The sequence below is a fragment of the Clavelina lepadiformis genome, chromosome 3 (assembly GCF_947623445.1).
Source record: "Clavelina lepadiformis chromosome 3, kaClaLepa1.1, whole genome shotgun sequence".
NCBI lineage: Eukaryota > Metazoa > Chordata > Ascidiacea > Aplousobranchia > Clavelinidae > Clavelina > Clavelina lepadiformis.
This window is the reverse complement of record NC_135242.1, coordinates 16,171,780-16,189,265: the sequence shown is the minus strand read 5'-3', so window position 1 is coordinate 16,189,265 and position 17,486 is coordinate 16,171,780. Positions and strand designations below refer to the sequence as shown.

The window sequence follows — 17,486 nt, the reverse complement described above, 5'->3', positions numbered from 1 at the left end:
ATAACTTTTATTAACAACTTTTGACTGATATACATAGAAGTGTGGATTTTTACTACAACCCATATAGAACATTCCTGTTGGTATAATATGAATCGTCAACCCACAAGAAACCAGTCAGACCGTGGCACAATTATATTTTGGTTAAATTCATGGATGTGTTTTTATCTTAGCGAATAAACAAATCCAAGAAAGAAATATATTTGTAAACTGAAGTAATCATGACAGCCATATATTACAACTAGCACATAATGCTAATATAAAGTGGCAGATGAGCTCAAGCATGTTAACACTGCAAGCTGATATGGAAGCTAAATAAAAATGTATTATTATACAGTATTAGAAAAAGGAAGAATTTTTCACATACATTTATGGGACGGGTAGAAAATGATGCTATTTATCATAACAAAATATTAATAAATATAAACTTTGCTCAAAATTCTAATCTCATTTTTATAATACTTTACATGCAAACCTGAAAAATTAAAAAAATGTAGTTGTTCACTACGTTCCACATTGGTGTATGAAAATTATAGGCTTCTCTATTTTCATAAATGTAAATTCTAAAAGTATCAGATGTACAAGTGGCCTTGTAAAAGCAATAAATACATTAAAAATTTGAAAAGTATCCGATGTTAATGACCAATCACAGCTTCAGGGTTGTACAATAGGCACTGTGGCAAGAAAGCCAAGCCATAGGCTGCTTAAAACATCATGCATCAGCTTGCGACAATTGATATCCTGGTTTGCTTTCAAAAAAGTCTTCGCTGGAGTACTGGCTTTGTCGAATGGAATCACCAAGCCCATCCTCCAAACTGCTCATGCTACCCTCGTCAAAAACTGTGTTTTTATGCAATGCATGACTGTGGATGGTGTCTATATTTTCTCCTTGACCCCGGTTTACATATTTATTGGGTTTATAAGCATTTTTCAAACCTTCATCTTCAGTGGAATCAAACTGTAATACATAGTAAACCTTGTGATTAACAATTTTACACACAATTAGTCGATTACCCAAGTTTTCACAATCATGACCTAGTAAGGTCTTAGAATGAAAGACTAAATAAAAAATTTAGGTAGATGTCTTAATAAAGATATTTATTTCTATACTGATTAACCAACTAATGCATTGAAAAGCCAAATTTTATAAGACACAGTATACTAGAAACCTTAACTGCAGTTTTAAAATTTATTGTTTGCAAAGTGCATTCATTCAAATTCAAACTGTATCATCATACCGCATTATCTCCTTCCATCGTCAATTTTTGGGCTAATTCCTGATCTTGTGCAATTTGAGAGGCCAATCTGCTTTTTTTCTTACTTAATTTATTCTATACAAACATAAAGTCATAAGATAGTGAGTTTTTTGCTCTGGTTTTTGGGATCACATGGATCTCAACACTAAAACATTTTACAGCCATTTAATCCTTAGCGTAAAGCTTTAATACAGAGAACAAATATTATGGTAGGCTACATTTCGTCTGCATTCTGCCAATCTCTGCTTTTCTTCCAGCTCTTCTTTGGATAGAATCTTCTTCTCACTTTTCAGCCTTTGCAGTCTAGGTGGAGCTCGTTTGATAGGAGCAAGAGGTTCTAGTGGTCTCAATGATTCCATTCTAACTTCAAATGCAGCGCCACCTTTTTGAACTTTGGTTCCTACAGATAAATAAAAAGCATTTAGCAGCATGCTTTACTGCAGGATGGTCCAAGACTGCATGAAGTGCCACATTAAGGTTTGAAAAAAACATTGCGTGTCGCAAATGGAAGAAACTCCAATGTTGGCAAAGGACTGAGTTTACTGTTCTAATCGACTTGATGCTTTGCTGAACCAATGATAACGTGTTTGCGACGAAAAGCTAAAATCATCAAATGTATATATCACACAATACTGTGACAATAGCCGTCAAAAGGCATTATCATTACATAATAATCACATACTGACTTGCATTTCGATGATGTGCGACTTATCTCAGGCTGTATCTAATGCAACCCATTTAAAAAAAACGCAAGTGTATTTTCACAAATGCAATGGAAAATACAGTGTACCAAACTCCGGAAGTATTCGCGGGTCATACAAAATCTGTTTGCGGATATAATAAAATATAAAAATGATGGCAAAATAATATTTGCAAAATTTCTTGTAAAGGTGGTTTATTACCCGATATCAATCCTTCTGCTTCAAGAGCTTCCAAGATTGCTTTTGATTTCATTCTTTCCCTCCCAGCACTTTTACTATGAAACTGTCTCCCGACAAGTTCAAAATCTGAAAACAAAAAATGTTAATAATAGTTATAGTCAGGTTGAATCTACACCTATCTTCAGTTATAAAAAATATATTTCTTTGCCTAAAGCGTATAAATCGTAAATACCAGGTGTCCCTGGTCTTCCTTGACCTTCAATATCTTGCACAAGATGAGGATCAGACTCTTCAGTAATTATTCCATTTGGGTATTCATCTCTTGAATAATCCTTACAGTGTAGAGAGTTGTTAGATAGGCCGAATACACATATATTGTTGAGCAGAGGTGGGCAGTCGGTACTTTGAAAGTACCGTTGGTAACGGTACCAGTACTTGGCAAAAAATGTACTGACGGTTCCGGTATTGGGTACTAATTTTAAAATGTAGTTCGGTACTTTGTCAGTACTAGTACTTTTTGTGTAAAAGATACTGCTGCAAGTGCAATGTTTGCCGCTATTATGGCCCCGGTAAAGGTTACTCCAGGTCAAAACAAATGTAACGTCAATTTCTTGGAATTTTACTTGACATTTCTAGATTAAAATAGATCAACAGATGCTAAAAATAGCATCAAGGATTAATTAACATGAATTTTTGAAAAAAGACTTGCTAAAATTTTAAAATAATCAAGTAAACACTACAAAGTACCGAGACTGACTGAAATTTCTTGAAAAAGTAATTTGGTACAGAGATTCGGTACTTTTTTTCAAAAGTACTGACGGTACTGGTCTCAGTACTGAAAAAGTACTGTGGTAGAATAATTCGGTACTATAGTACCGCAGTATTGCCCACCTATGGTTGAGAAAAATAAATTGATTTAGTTATGAAAATCAAACTTTAACACTACTTAAAATCAATACAAACCATTTCTTGGATGCCACTATCTCGGCTTTTAGCTGATGTAGATTTGTTGACACCAACATGAGCTGCGTTTGTATCACTGACAAGAGTCTCATCAGAAGACACTACCTTTACCTTTTTCACACTTTTACTGCCTTTCTATATAAAGCAAAAAAGTTATTGTGTTAAAAAGCTTGAATTACTGTTTAAAACTAGTAAAAAGTATCATTTCAATACTTTAATACTAAAAAAAATGAAAACAGACTCTTAAAAAACCGGACTTACCACCTCTCCATCTTCTATTTGAATAGCTTTCACGGCATCTTTGGAATTGCCGCAGCCCATAATGTAATAAATAAAAATTTAGAAAAAATATAAAAAAAATTGCACAAGACACGCTAAATCTGTTTACAAAAACATATTAACCACTTACATTTTAACTTAGTTTGGCTAAAACTTCCAATAAAATTTGGTCACCACTCTCACCGGTAACATTAATGGTAGCCTAGACTACCAATGTTAGTTTTGAAAGAAAAAACTTGGAACAGTATTTGCTATGCTATATGGTGATGTCCTATATTCACTGTAAAATTTTGACTGCAATCAAATCAAGTTAACGGGGAAAAAAATGTAGACTAGGCCTAATCTCAGTTTTGAGATTGGAATGGCAGCCTGGGTTCCAAGTAAATTTTTGTACTGAAACCTTATATTTTCTTTTTTGTTTAGTCACTTTGCAAGTCTATGAAGAATACACAGCACAGTAGATAATGTGCACTAACAATGTCTCCGCTTAGCCTACTTCTGTTTTATACAATAATTGTGAAAAAATATTAAGCTAGGCCAACAACTGTACAACATGACTATAAAACTAATTTTACTGTTTTAAGACGGTTGAGAAAATTACGAAATGAAATTTGGCCAACAATTCTATCTAACAGTTTTTTATGTTGATGAGTATACCGATAATTTATTAGGCTTACGTTATATAATAAATAATGCTAATTCATCAGACTGGTATATTTTTTCCTGAAAAGCTTATGACTGTATGATAACCTATCATACTTATAATGATGGCTATACAAAATTCTTATTTTAAGCAGGCTAAACGTTTCTAAGCTCCGTTTCCAAAGCAATAAAGATGATTAACCATATACACAACAAAACCAAACAAATGAATAAGTGAGAGAGTCCTTATAGGCAGCTATGTAATCTCACACTAAACTCGTGCTTTTTCATGGAGACGATCCAGCTGTATTGGAAAAGCGTTCTTCGTTACTAAGGATTTGTTGTTGCCTATTGTCTGTAATTATTCATGCGGAGCGATGTTCTACTGTTCTTTCAGATTCCACTTTTCATTCAAACTAAATTGCGGGTCATAAAAGCATTTTAGAAATAAAGCTATATGTTTTTCTGCATAGCGCGTGGTATTTAATTGTTTACATTATAAGCAAACATTATTAGTTAGCGACTTCATATATTTACTGTATTTTGCATGGACTTAATTTAGTTGGAAACACTTAAAAAGTGTTTTTAATAAATGCAACACATCTGCTTCAGTACAAGTTCAGCTTTCATACAAAATATAATATTAATTACACCTGTTGATTAAACTATGAAATCTAGTTTAATAGTTTTAATTAAGTCAATGGTTATCCAGTGGTTTTCGAACCATACAGTAGCTTGCGAGGTGCAACCAATTTTGATTTTTCATTTCGGGCAAGGTCACGATTATATTTTGCCTATAGATATCCCATAAAAAAGTATAAAACATTATAAAGGAGTACTTAACTGAAACATGTACTATTTTCGTTATGTTTGTTTCATTTTAGAGCCTTTAAATCACCCGTTAGAATAAGAAAGTAAAAATGGTTTTGCCTGAGTGATTTTGAACCAATATAGGTCGGCAAGCATGATGAAACTGTTTTGCCACAATTTAGACCGGTAATTCCCAAACTGTGTGCCGCCACAGTTTCTCAAGTGTGTCGCGGCTATGGCTATGTGAACATGGCTTTTCTGTCTTGACTGAAATTAAAAGCTGTAAACGAGAGAGACTGCTTGAAATTGACGAAAAAATGCGGGTATGTTTGTCAACAATGCAACCTCGTTTCAGTCGTATATGTTCATATAAACCAGCACATCCATCGCCTTAACACGTGAAAATAAATTTTTTAAAGCAACTTTTCTTCTCTTGTAAGTATGCCGCGAGCGTTTTATAATTTTTTTAGCGTGCCACATGCTGAAAAAGTTTGGGAACCACTGATTTAGAGGAAGAGACTCATTCTTTCTTATTCTAATGGGTCATAAAAAGCTCTACCGTTTATGTTATGTTTTATAGGATATCTATGGTTTTGCCCACGAGCAGCCATAGTTGTTATAGTAAGTATACGGATATCTGGTTATTATTTTGGGTGTAACAAAAATGTTTTGCCACCAAAAAACACCAGATTGTACCATACCATCTATAGTGACTATATTATTTTGTATTCTGTCAAATGCAGGAAGTGTCCACAAAAACGTTTTTTCAGATACAGTACCGGTAGGCTCGTTAAGCATTTTACGCACCATTCAAAAGACAAAAAAGAAAATGGTTATGCTCAAGTGATTTTGAAACCACAGGCCGGTAGGTTTGGTAAACCCTTTTGCCACCATTAGGAAAACCTTCTTTCGCCTTCGTGAGTGAAAGGGGCTATCATTTTGTCATGTGTTTTCTTCTATTAGAACTGTATGGAAGTCTTAAATGTAGCATGCTTTTTCTATAGATCTTAATACTGCACCCATATGTCTGTTATTTTAATATAATACGGTTATGGTTACGATTAACTTGTTATGGTATATGCCATACATGCCATAACTTGTTATGGTATATGCAGTACATATACTATATGGTGTCATAATCTTTGTATCCTCTTATTGAGGCAAGTCTTCGCGTGACTTAAGCTCGGCAATGCAATGATGCTTCATCCCTCGAGCCACGGTTACCGAGCTAGCCGTTGCACAATTTTCGTTTGATGTACCTTTTTTATTTGTTTTTTTATCTTTTAATTAATGATCCCAAATTATGAACTGCTTATCAGAACCACTGAACAAGATACCTTGCCAAAGGCATCAATTACAAGAGTAGTGCTGCTGGGTATCGAACACAGGCCGTACAACTCTCACAGGTCGTACAACTTTCTAACCCATTGGTTTTCAACCTAGGGGTCGCGACCCTAACTGGGGTCGCTAGCTTTTTTTTCTGGGGTTCGCAATGTCTTTGTTGAGTGGGTGTATTTTTTAACTTTTTTTTAAGGAAATGAAGTGGTTAAAACCTGGTTTGCAAAGAATTGAATTGTCTTTGATTAGTTTTTTGCTGTACAATGCTGTGCAACAGTTTAAGTAAGACCAGTTGCATTGTTTGGGTTTGTTAGTGAAAAATGCGTTTAATTTTTAAATGAATAAAGACGATTGTTACATAACAGTATTGAATAGATTCGCTGTAAAAGACTGTGACCACCTCATTTTAGCGTTGTTAGCCTAGTTCTTTTTTAATTTTGCAAGTATAGTACTACTGTTGTATTATTTTTTACTCTTTCAAAAAGGGCAAAAAGAGGTCTCATAGAGCTGAAATAAGGGCTCAGATCAACATATTTTAGCAAATGAGGGTTAACTCGGAGAGGAAAACTGCAGCTAGTCTAGGCGTAAGCTGAACTTCAGTTCACCAGGTTCAGTTGTTGTTAATGTCCCAGCCGACGGTTGCTTTTCAAAAATCTTGAGTGGCATTTTCAGTTGCGCAAGCTGCGCTTTTCTTGTAAATCGTTGTTGTATGGTCGGTTCTGAAGTTCTTATTATTGCGTGTACATAACTGCATTATTTTGGAAGGGGGTCGTCAGGCCATCTTGGGTTGCTAAAAGGGCCTCGGTACGAAAAAGGTTGAAAACCATTGCTCTAACCACTCGGCAGTCAATCTTGTTATTTTATCCTTGTTCTAAGTGTGGTGGCCATGAACGGTCTATACATTCCATTTTATAACATAGCCTAATTCTAATATCATCTTCGTCTATCCTGCCAGACGATGACCATGAAATGTAGACGAGGTTTAGTGGTGGCAGCGCCGGATTTACATAGTGGAATGTCTTAGGGCTCAGTGTGGGTGGGCGCTCTTTTATTAATAAAATGATAGTTTAAGGGCATATGTGCTAAGTTTAGCTTTATGAAATTCAACACCTTTTTGTAGGTCAAATCAGCCAAAAGCCAGTTGCTGTTATTGTTCAATTGATAAAGAATTGCGCAACTAGCCTATACTTATAATAACAGTGTTACCGTTCAAATACAGTATTAAAATACCAATAACCATCACTGTCATATTGCGTCAGCAATTAAAACAGTGTATGGTTAGCATGCAGTGGCGTATTTAGGGTTGCATTGAAGAGAACCAAAAAGATTTAAAAGTTGGTTTTGAAATTCCCGAGCTTGTCTAACCCGCCCAAAATGTTCAAAGCAAATAGGCTAACACTTTAAAACGCCTGAAACAAAACGTATTTGCCTATCTATGTGAAGTCAAATAATAGTTTTCATTTTTGAAATGCCGTAAACGGCGTGAACTATCCATTAATCTTATACATTGTTCTGTGTAGGTTGTAGTTGATAAGTGGTTGCAAACAAGGAAATGCAATAAACGAAAAAGACTGAAAACGTATAAAGGCCTATGGTTAACGTTAGGTTCATGAGGAGGTATGGCACAATGCCCCCTTGCTAAATACGCCGGTATTAGCATAAAATCGTATTTAGAAGGGTAAATGACAGAATCTATGAAAATGTTTTAAGACTTTGACGTTTTTTCAACGGCATTTTTACAGCAACCGCTGAAACAGATTGGTCCCAAAAATGTTTCAAAAATGCATTTACAATTCAATAGTATAGGCTACACCACGATTAATGACATCAACGAAATTTTAATGCTTTCTAGACCACTTATATTTTAACACAAATCCGGGCATAACTCTCAACGAAGCTTATATTGGGTAGGGACCGTAGCCGTATACTCACTTTGCAATGAGTTTTGTAATACCATTTCCTTTCAACATCTATTTTGGACCGCGTGGATAACCTTATTTTGCTTTTACAACTCTATCCAACAGTGAACAACTCCATATCAGCAGCTGCAATGCTTAATTTACATTGTTGATAGTAGGCTCTTTAGAAACTTTCTCTTGATGCTTCATAACCAGAATGACAAGCAATCTGTCGTGTTTCGCGATCAACCAATAATGTTCAGGAATTTGGTAATTGTTTTCTATTATAACAATGCTGCCTGAAGCTTTGATGCCATAGCATCGTATTTTATTTACAGTATTGCAGTAGTTATTATAGCAATATAGTATAGCCCAGTGATTCTCAACCTTTTTAGTGCCAGAGCCAAATTTCAAACCTAAAGTTTGCAAGGAGCCGCAAGAAAAGTGACGTCACGATTATGACGTCACAATCCACAAAATAATTTTACACAGCAGGACAGCAGTAACCTGTAGGGATGTGCTAGGAGGAAGATTATTCGGGTTCGTGCGAACCCGAATATCATGAAGGCCGACACGAACGAATCCCGAATCTATTCGTATTAGAACCAAACAACAAAATTTACCCCAAAAGTTGTTAAGTCTTGCTTGTAACATGATGTAATCGATAAACAAATCGTTTTCTTTCGAAAAATAGCGTTTAAAAAACGATTGAAAAAGCAAAATCATTAGGAAAACGACGTTCATTATAAGTACTGCTGACTCTAGTTTAGCTTTGTCGGGAAGCTAGATCATCGTTTTTAACAAAAGTTAGTAAATTTATAAGTAATATAGTATTCGTGTTCGCCCGAATCTACCATAAAGGCGATATTCGGCGAATCTATTCGGGTTTGGGTTGGTATCGGCCCATCTCTAGTAACCTGGTAACATTAGTACTTCGTACACAGGATCATTGCCTAGACAATTCACTATTTCTTGATTTTTTGTTGTTGCAATTATGGTACAACTAATGCCGCAAAAAGTACAGTTGAGAAATTCGTCCTGAATTTTGCCCACTTAGATATGGAAACCCTATTTTAAATTAAACATAAATAACTTTTTCGCCTCATTAAAAGCAATGCCTTGAGAGGCATTGGGCCAATGCTCTTTGTAGGCGGCCATTTTTTTACTTGACCTCAACTTATGAAGTTATCTTAAAACTTACGGAGTACCTCCAGTAATTTTGAATCGTTTTTTTTTCAGTGGGAATATCTCTATGAAAGAGAAAATGGCATGATTTGAAGTTGTTTTATTTTTATTTTTTTGAAACCTTTAGCTTAAGCAAAGCAAACACATGGAAGTTAAAACCAAACAAATGTTGTTTTTGTTTTATTTCATCTGTCCAGTTGTTTTGAATCCATGACAATTAAAATCGTTTTCTTGATGACTTGTTCTTTATAATGTGTCAAAATTTGTCATAGACTACATTTTATGGTTAAAGCCTTAAAATGTAGTTCCTTTTCGCTTATGCACTATTTCAGAATATGCTGTAATGCTTCTGATTTCAGCTCACACGCACAGGGACATGCGCGACCTCGTGACCTGGCAACATAGGGACAGGCTGTATTATGGTTGCCAACAGGCGTAATAGCATCAAATACAAAGCACTATTGGTGGATAGAGAACTTTATTATCTGCCAACGTTTCATTAACCCATAAAGAAGTTTTTTCATATGGATAATAATTGGAGATATTTCCTCTATGTTCTTTCATCGTAGTCACGAGAGAGCGTTTGGTTTCTCCAACGTATGTAGAGCGGCAATAAGAGCAGGTTAGTTATTTACTGATAGTCATTACCTATACTGAACGCAAAATTATTCAATTTTGCTACTCTTGCAGTAGAGTAGCGCATATATGCTTGTAAAACAAACATTTCAGTTACACGTCAGTTTATTCAATTAAATTTAACAGCACAATGTCGCAGTTAGCTCACATTCGGGTCAAGTCCCTTAAATCAGGGAATTTATGCTTTATTTGCACAATAATCAGGATCAAGTGGGGATATTCAACATTCGCCAATAGACTATGCCCTATATCATTTTATAGCTCGTCAGAAACATCTAATATCAAATAAAAAAGATTATGAGGTTGAGTAAGAAACCGCAATCCTCTGTAGGACGCCACAGCTTGGTATTGTTTGCTGACACACAATACCTTTGTTATGCGATATCCATTTCTTAGTTATGTTATTAAGCCACCTTCGTTCATAATTGGTCGCTCAGGCGTTCACTCAGAAAAAGTTATTTTGCTTTGAGAATGCTGAAAGCAACAATTATGTTTAAGCATTGATATAGCCTACGCAGGTGTAATGACAGATTTATCGATAAGTGGTAGCTCTATGAACAAAGGAAAGTAGATAAACGGTACTTCAGGTATTAACCAATGTTTGAAATGTATACTTCAACATCAATTGACTTGTAAGATCCTGTATTATAGTACTGTTAAGTACTGTACATGGCGATGGTACGCTATATGTAGGTGTGTGAATGTTGTACATACGCTAACAATGGAATCGGATTATACAACAACGTTTAATGGTAATCTTGTTAATATTACAAGTATGGTAATTCAAATATGAAAACTGATGAATCAAAATGGTCAGTGATAGCAAATGGGAAACATATAGCTAACGGTACGACCGTTAGAAGAAATGGTGTTGTAACACACACCTTTGTTACGTCAAAAACCGAGAGCAATCCTGCTAACAGCAAAGTTGAAAACATTGAACAAAACATCCACGAAGACGATGGTAAGCAAAAAAGTAGGCTATATTTACAATAAACATATTTTAAGGTAGGAAAATGCGCAGAGGAAAATGCATGTATTTTTTTATGTAAGTGATAATATTTGTACTTTTCAAGCACATTTAGAGTAGGAAATTTATCAAACCTGGATTAAACTTTGGTGATTTGTTTAATCTTATGCTTCCTTTTATCTATGTATGGGTAGTGGTACAGAAACACGAAAGGACTATGGGAAGATAAAAAAACAAACACAATATAACGGAATAACATACACGAAAAAGCTTTGCGGTAGCAAATTGTGCTTCAAACTTATCAGTTTGTCCAGTTTTTACATATTTATGCCATCAATGACTTTTTTGAAGACATAGAACTGGAAGAATTTTCAACAGAAACAAGAAGAAAAGAAGAAGTAGAAAAGGCCACGGAACAATGTGCAGTCCTGAAGGTCAACACGTCAGGGGCCAAAACCTCACACGAAGCTCTTAGCTCTGTTATACGGCAGCTCAAGTGGAGAGAGTGTAGAGGAAACTGCAAGGCCGGTTAGAAGAAGGATTATGGTTATACGTTTTTCCTTATTTAGAAAAATAGAAGGAAAAATTTAGAAATTGTTTTTGTAACAAGAAACATATTCTATTCCCACTGTGTTATTCAAGTAACATAGTATGACACGTAAAATGCTGTTTTTTCATAAGGAGCGATTGCTGATATATATTGGCATGGAATTGGTTATAACGAAGCATTGTACAATAAACCAGGGGTTTACGCTGTCAATAAGCTTCCGGGGATGGCTGAATTGTCACAAAAGGTAAATATGATGATACCCGTTTTGCATCACAGGGTATTGAACCTACTTTATTTCCTAGCATTTATGACTGACAAAAGTGAAAAGGAGAAAAAACACTTTAGCAACAAAAATTTAAATTTGTTGAAAATATTTCACTGTCTAATATGACGAATCATGTGTATGTTCTTAAGTGGTTTAGTAAATTTACAGGTTTTGATAGATATGAATATCCTGCTGTTCATTGGTAACATGGTGTCAGTAAAAAAGTATTACTGACCCTGTTCATGCATTACGGTATGACATGCAGTATACGTGATGACGTTAGTTATCTCATATACGTTTTTTAAACTGTTACATGTTCACATATGACGTTTATTACCTCAACTACGTAGCAGAGTTGTAACTAAGTTACCAAACGCAAGTCAAGTCATTTCCCGTTTAAGCCAAGTCGATTATTTCTAAAGAATTGACTCGATTCATTTAGCAAATAAGACTCGAGTCGAAACAAGTCAATTGATATCTGAAACTAAGACATACACAAAACAAAAATACCCTTTCGGTCAAATGAAACGTTTAAAATATTTGGAACCTTGCTTCGTTTTGCGACACCAAATGCATTCGTATAAGCAAACAAACTTCCTTTTATGTTACACCTTCATGGTTTGGATGAAAGAAAGAAAATATTGTCTTACCTTAATACCGAAATCTAATCAAAAAGGAACAAGTTGAGTCAGGTCGAGTGTTTTCAAATATTGATTCGAGTCAATTCAAGTCTTTTAAAATATTTTCTAAAAAAGAACTCAAGGCAAGTAAAGTCTTTGCAAAAAGTTATTCGAGTCATTACGACCCTGCTACGTATAGTTAATTATTCTTTTACTTATTTGTAAATGAAGTTGTTTACCGACAATGAAAAAGTAACCGGTGAACCGGCAACTAACTTCACGCCAGTATTTGCAAGAGAGCGGCAAGAGGTAGTGCAAGGAACTCAATGTTTGAAATCCATATTAAACCGGTTCACCTGTCTGCCTGGCAACCGCATTGATTTACCTGTATATTCTATTGATAAAAATTCGTGCCAAAATTTAAACAGACGTCTATCTTTTACTATTGAAGATTCATTTGTCAAGAATAGTTAAGCGGATGCAGATGCTTTATCCGGGAGAATTTGATTTCTACCCTCCAACTTGGTTTCTTCCTGAGCAATATCATCAGTTCATAGCGGAAGTTTCCATGAAAACCAAGAAAAAAGCAAATTACTCTTCCGCAGTATATGAAACAACAAAATCGCCAAACTCTTTTCGGGAATTTTCTGGTAGGAAATAATACGAAGTCACAGTCCTTTCATTTTCTACCCTCAAACAAAAGCATTACTAGATTAATTTATTTTTAAATTAACCTGGTCATCTCATGCGTATATGTATAATTTTTGACAAAATTTGCAATATTTTAGAAAAGGCTACAGGCAAGAAACCATCGACTTACATCGTAAAACCTGATAATGGGAGCCAAGGTGAAGGCATTTTTCTTGTAAATGATCTTCGCGATGTTCAAAGCACAATTGGTTCTCGACCAGCTGTAGTGCAAGTATCAACATTATTTTACTTTTCTGTAATTTTGCGTTCAATACTTTAATTTTAAAATGCAAAATTATATTTATAACTTTTATAAAATTACGTGGACTCTATGTTATACCCACTTCATGCTTTTATGATGACAAAACCGCTTGTAGTATTTAAATGTATTTTTTTTTCAGCGTTACATCGAAAATCCATTGCTTATAGATAAATTTAAATTTGATCTTCGCTTGTATGTTTTGGTGGCAAGGCTTCATCCAGTGGAAATTTATTTGTGCAAGGTGAGGCATTCATTTCAGTTTAAAAACCACCAGGCCTATATATCTGTTAATTTTCCTTTATTTATCACATATCATTTAGTATACCCACTAAGTCTACTGATTCCATTTTCCTGCTGACGATGCTATTTGTATAAAAGCATCAGGTTTTCAAAAAACAAAAAAATCAAACCGAGTTTTTTTGTATTTGTTTACCAATATTTAGGATGGCTTAGCGCGACTATGCACAGTCGAATACGAGCAACCAAATTCCTCAAATATTCATAACGCTTTCATGCATCTCACAAACTACAGCCTGAACAAGAATAGTGATTACTTTGTTCACACTGATGCTGACAACACGGGATCAAAACGATCTTACAGAAGTGTGATACAGGTGAAAAGTGATTTTCGATTGTTAAAGGAAGTAATTTTTAACCGGGTAAATTTTTACATTTTTGGTGAAACTTTTTAGGTTGTGGGAAATAATATTAACTTCAATTTAGAGTTTGCTTTATTACACCTTTCTATAAACATTTATTGTTTATTTAAAAGTGTAATATGATTATGAAACAAAGCTCTATCAATAACGTAGGTTTTTATATTTCTTTTATAGGTTCTTCAAAAACAAGGACATGATGTTGACAAAATTCATAAACAAATAGTCGATTTGGTTGTGAAAACAGTGCTTTCATTGCTACCGGATATAACTATATGGGATTATGTCGCAAATAAATCCCGCTTAGTGAGGTAGTGTAAAGACGTTTCTACAGACGCTACTCGATCATGGCAACAATAATCCCCATAAGAATATTTTTCTAGGTGTTTTCAGATTTTAGGATTTGATATTTTACTGACATCGGATTTGCAAGCTCATCTTTTGGAAGTGAATTCCTCGCCAAGTATGGGAATTGATGCGGAGCAGGAAACAGAACTAGGAAGTGGCATCATGGAGAGTGTCACCAGTATCGTAGATGAACAGGTAGGAACAACAGGATGAGCACTTACAATACAGTTCAGTAAGAATGATGTTTTAAACACGATTGCTTTAGAAAAAATATCTGAATCTGTTTTTTTTTTTAGATAAAAGTTCCTCTGCTGCGAGACACTGTTCGTGTCATTGCCTACGGGGAACGACAAATTGATATGGAAAAGTCATGCCTGCAACGAGTTTACCCACTTTACCGAAATAAGCAACACAATCAAGATCAATTCACTTCAGGAAAAACTACAAATAATGCCATCAAACGGACAGTCAATTACTTGTCTGATGAACACGACTCGCAGTATTTGCAAAATGAGGTAAACATGCCAAGCTCCCGGCTGAATCTCCCCATTTCTGAACTTAATATTGGTTTTGTAACTTATAGGACAAATCAATTTTGAATGATGTAACGGAAACGACAGCTTCCTTACCTGAAAAATATGTGGACAATTCATATGGTAATAACCAGTACTTGGTATGATGCAATGAAAAAATATGCATGTTAATTAAAAACAATTACATTGTTTAGCAGAAGAAGTTAAGAAAACACCGGACGTTGACAGCATTATGACTTTGCCACCAAGGTATTATAATCTTCAAATGTCTTTAAAATATTTGAGTCTATTATAATAGATTTTGTGAAATGTTTGCATTTTCAGTGACACACTGAGCCATTGCTTTGAAAATCCATTTCTCCGAGCGGACATTCATAGTCGAGCAAGAGTACTTGCGAAGCGACCCAGCAAGTTTACAGTTGTGAAGTATAGGCAGGTATAGTCAACTACCTATACGCCATATATCCTTCAAAAAGTAAAAAAGTTATAGGCTACATGTGTGTTTTCCCTGTTATTTTTTGAACATGTATGCTCATAGTAGCAAACGTTCTCTGTTAAGGAGTATGCGATTTCCATGGATGAATGGAAATTTATTGAAGGCCGTCGCAAAACGTCGTCTTTGCATCTGCGTAATACGAATGATTTTAAACCAAAAGACTTTGCCAGCCTTCGGTTTACAGAATCACCGAGAAACAGATTTCAACCCCAAGTGCAAAGTTTTGCTGTTAAAGATGAAGACGAACTTGTAGAACCCGCATGTTGTTACGTGTGTGGTAACTATATCGGTGGTTATGGGCCTGGTTTAGTGCATACCCAGAAACAACACAAAGTCAAGCTGGAAAAGCAACAAAGCTTGGACGTTGTGAAAAATGCCGTGAGGCCACTAACACAATCCATCGGAAATATGCCAAGCGTGCAAATGCTGAAGTTAGAAAGTCAGCAACATCAGGAAACCTGGGATTGTGAATGGGAATCCGAAAGAAGAAACTCGACTCACAATCCGTTGCCTCCCAGAAGTATCTATTTCAACTCTGCCCAAAACGACATAGAAACTTCAGCTACTCTCCATCCAAGACCACCTTCACGTTCATTACTTTCTCAACAAAAGAACGAAGGTCAGCTGAAGATAACTCAGCAAAGAAGAGTTTGCGATTCTTGTGTAGAATCATCATCAACAGCATCAACCGGTTCGCCAGATATAGATTATGAAATAAAACGTCTGCCACCTTTTTGTGAAAAATCAAACAAAGCCGTAGCAAATGATGAACCCACAAAAACTTCCAAATCAAGGAGGTTTATGTTGAAAGAAATTATGCTTATAAACAGAGTAGCAGCTGTCTTTATATATTTCAACGGTGTCAAGCGTAGTTTGCGGATAAACGCCACAGCTTTTAGAAACATGGCACGCAATTGTAAATTATGCGACCAAGGTGCAATGCCTGCAATTGACATCTTGTTTATTGACGTTTTGCGTCAGTGTCAGCAATATGCAAGCGAGCAAGGGTCACCGTTTTATCATCTCCAGTCGTCAATGGGGCTACCTTTTCAAGGGTTTCTTGAGGCAATGTTTAGAATAGCGAAAGCTCGCTTCAAAGGAGCCACGCTCAAGGAGAAACTGGAAGCTTTGGTTTCGAATTGTGAGCTCTACATGCAGGAGGCCACACGAGCTAATAAAATTGCTCGAAGACGACTGCAAAATCGTGTCAAGAAGAAAGCTGTCGTTATGTCGCCAAGAATCTCTTGCGGCCTGTCTCAAAGACAACCATATTTTTGATTTTGATTTCGTCTTTATTGGAAGAAATTCCGCAGAAAATTTGGCTTCTAAAAGCTTTCTATATGCACAGCTTTGTCTTGGTTGGTAGGAAAATACAGTTATGCATATATCACCTGTATTCGTCTAATGTCGTTTATCGAATTAAAAAACTATTGAATGAAAAGGTTTCAAAGCCGTTACATGCTTTCTTGCCGTTGGCTCATATTGCTCAATCTTGATAATGTGCACTACTATAGTAATTTGTGTTTGACATGTCGTGGCAAAGTATTCCTATATATTCGATTGCTTTTTTATGTTGAAATAATGCAAGTTTCAGTTACAGTATTTACCCAGACAAAAACGTATAGCCTACATTATCTTCTTTATAGAAATTTGAAATGTTTTGTGTTTGTTAACAATAAATGCGATTATTTTTTTCATTAAGTCAACGATGACAACTGTTTTAAAGCGCATTACCACCAAGTCGCGCTTTCCCACTCTAATGAGAAGATACTCGATGATGCAGATTAAGTTATTAATGAATCATGGATACGGTCAAATGACAGCAACATAAGTAGAACATATGGTCAGTTTTCGTAAAAATATGTTGTAGAACATAATCAATACACCTCCCATATTGCACTCATGCTTCAATTTTGTAAGCAAAGTAATTACTTTTTGCACTTCTCGCAGTGATTTTATAAATTATGAGAAGCCAACAGACATATGTTACACTTGCACATACATACAGTAAGATATGTTGACGAAAGCAGCAAAATGCACCTCAGATGGCAAATAAATTTCCAAAATGGTAACACTGTAGAATCGTCAAATAAGTTATTAGTTGATATCTCAGTTATTATCAATCAATTACAGTTTGGTCCTTTAGGGCTTGGCAAACAATCGTTTTAATGTGATTTGATAACACTACTTTCAGTAATTTTGCAATAACGT

General features: G+C 35.3%; 2 protein-coding genes across 5 annotated transcripts; one reads left to right on the top strand and one right to left on the bottom strand.

Annotated features, from left to right (window-relative positions):
- Positions 1-117: 117 nt before the first annotated feature.
- LOC143448572 (uncharacterized) lies at positions 118-3,499 on the bottom strand. Of its 2 annotated transcripts, none has more exons than XM_076948379.1 (7): positions 3,359-3,499; positions 3,098-3,232; positions 2,367-2,466; positions 2,156-2,260; positions 1,472-1,653; positions 1,236-1,328; positions 118-955 (listed from the first exon to the last, which is right to left on the bottom strand). In XM_076948379.1, the coding sequence occupies exons 1-7, from the start codon at positions 3,416-3,418 to the stop codon at positions 710-712; spliced, it is 921 nt and encodes a 306-aa protein (XP_076804494.1). In that variant the 5' UTR covers positions 3,419-3,499; the 3' UTR covers positions 118-709. The 2 variants fall into 2 exon arrangements, with proteins under 2 accessions (XP_076804494.1, XP_076804495.1); XM_076948380.1 differs by having other exon boundaries at positions 2,391-2,466.
- A 6,113-nt stretch (positions 3,500-9,612) lies between these two features.
- Positions 9,613-17,044, top strand: LOC143450469 (uncharacterized). Of its 3 annotated transcripts, none has more exons than XM_076951032.1 (14): positions 9,613-9,871; positions 11,207-11,383; positions 11,537-11,649; positions 12,742-12,940; positions 13,079-13,212; positions 13,382-13,483; positions 13,686-13,856; positions 14,076-14,209; positions 14,282-14,441; positions 14,543-14,761; positions 14,830-14,902; positions 14,974-15,028; positions 15,104-15,215; positions 15,339-17,044. In XM_076951032.1, exons 1-14 carry the CDS (start codon positions 9,802-9,804, stop codon positions 16,551-16,553), a joined length of 2,934 nt encoding a protein of 977 aa, XP_076807147.1. In that variant the 5' UTR covers positions 9,613-9,801; the 3' UTR covers positions 16,554-17,044. The 3 variants fall into 3 exon arrangements, with proteins under 3 accessions (XP_076807147.1, XP_076807146.1, XP_076807145.1); XM_076951031.1 differs by lacking the exon at positions 9,613-9,871 and adding an exon at positions 10,373-10,849 and having other exon boundaries at positions 14,977-15,028; XM_076951030.1 differs by lacking the exon at positions 9,613-9,871 and adding an exon at positions 10,376-10,849 and having other exon boundaries at positions 15,339-17,043.
- The last annotated feature ends 442 nt before the right edge of the window (positions 17,045-17,486 follow it).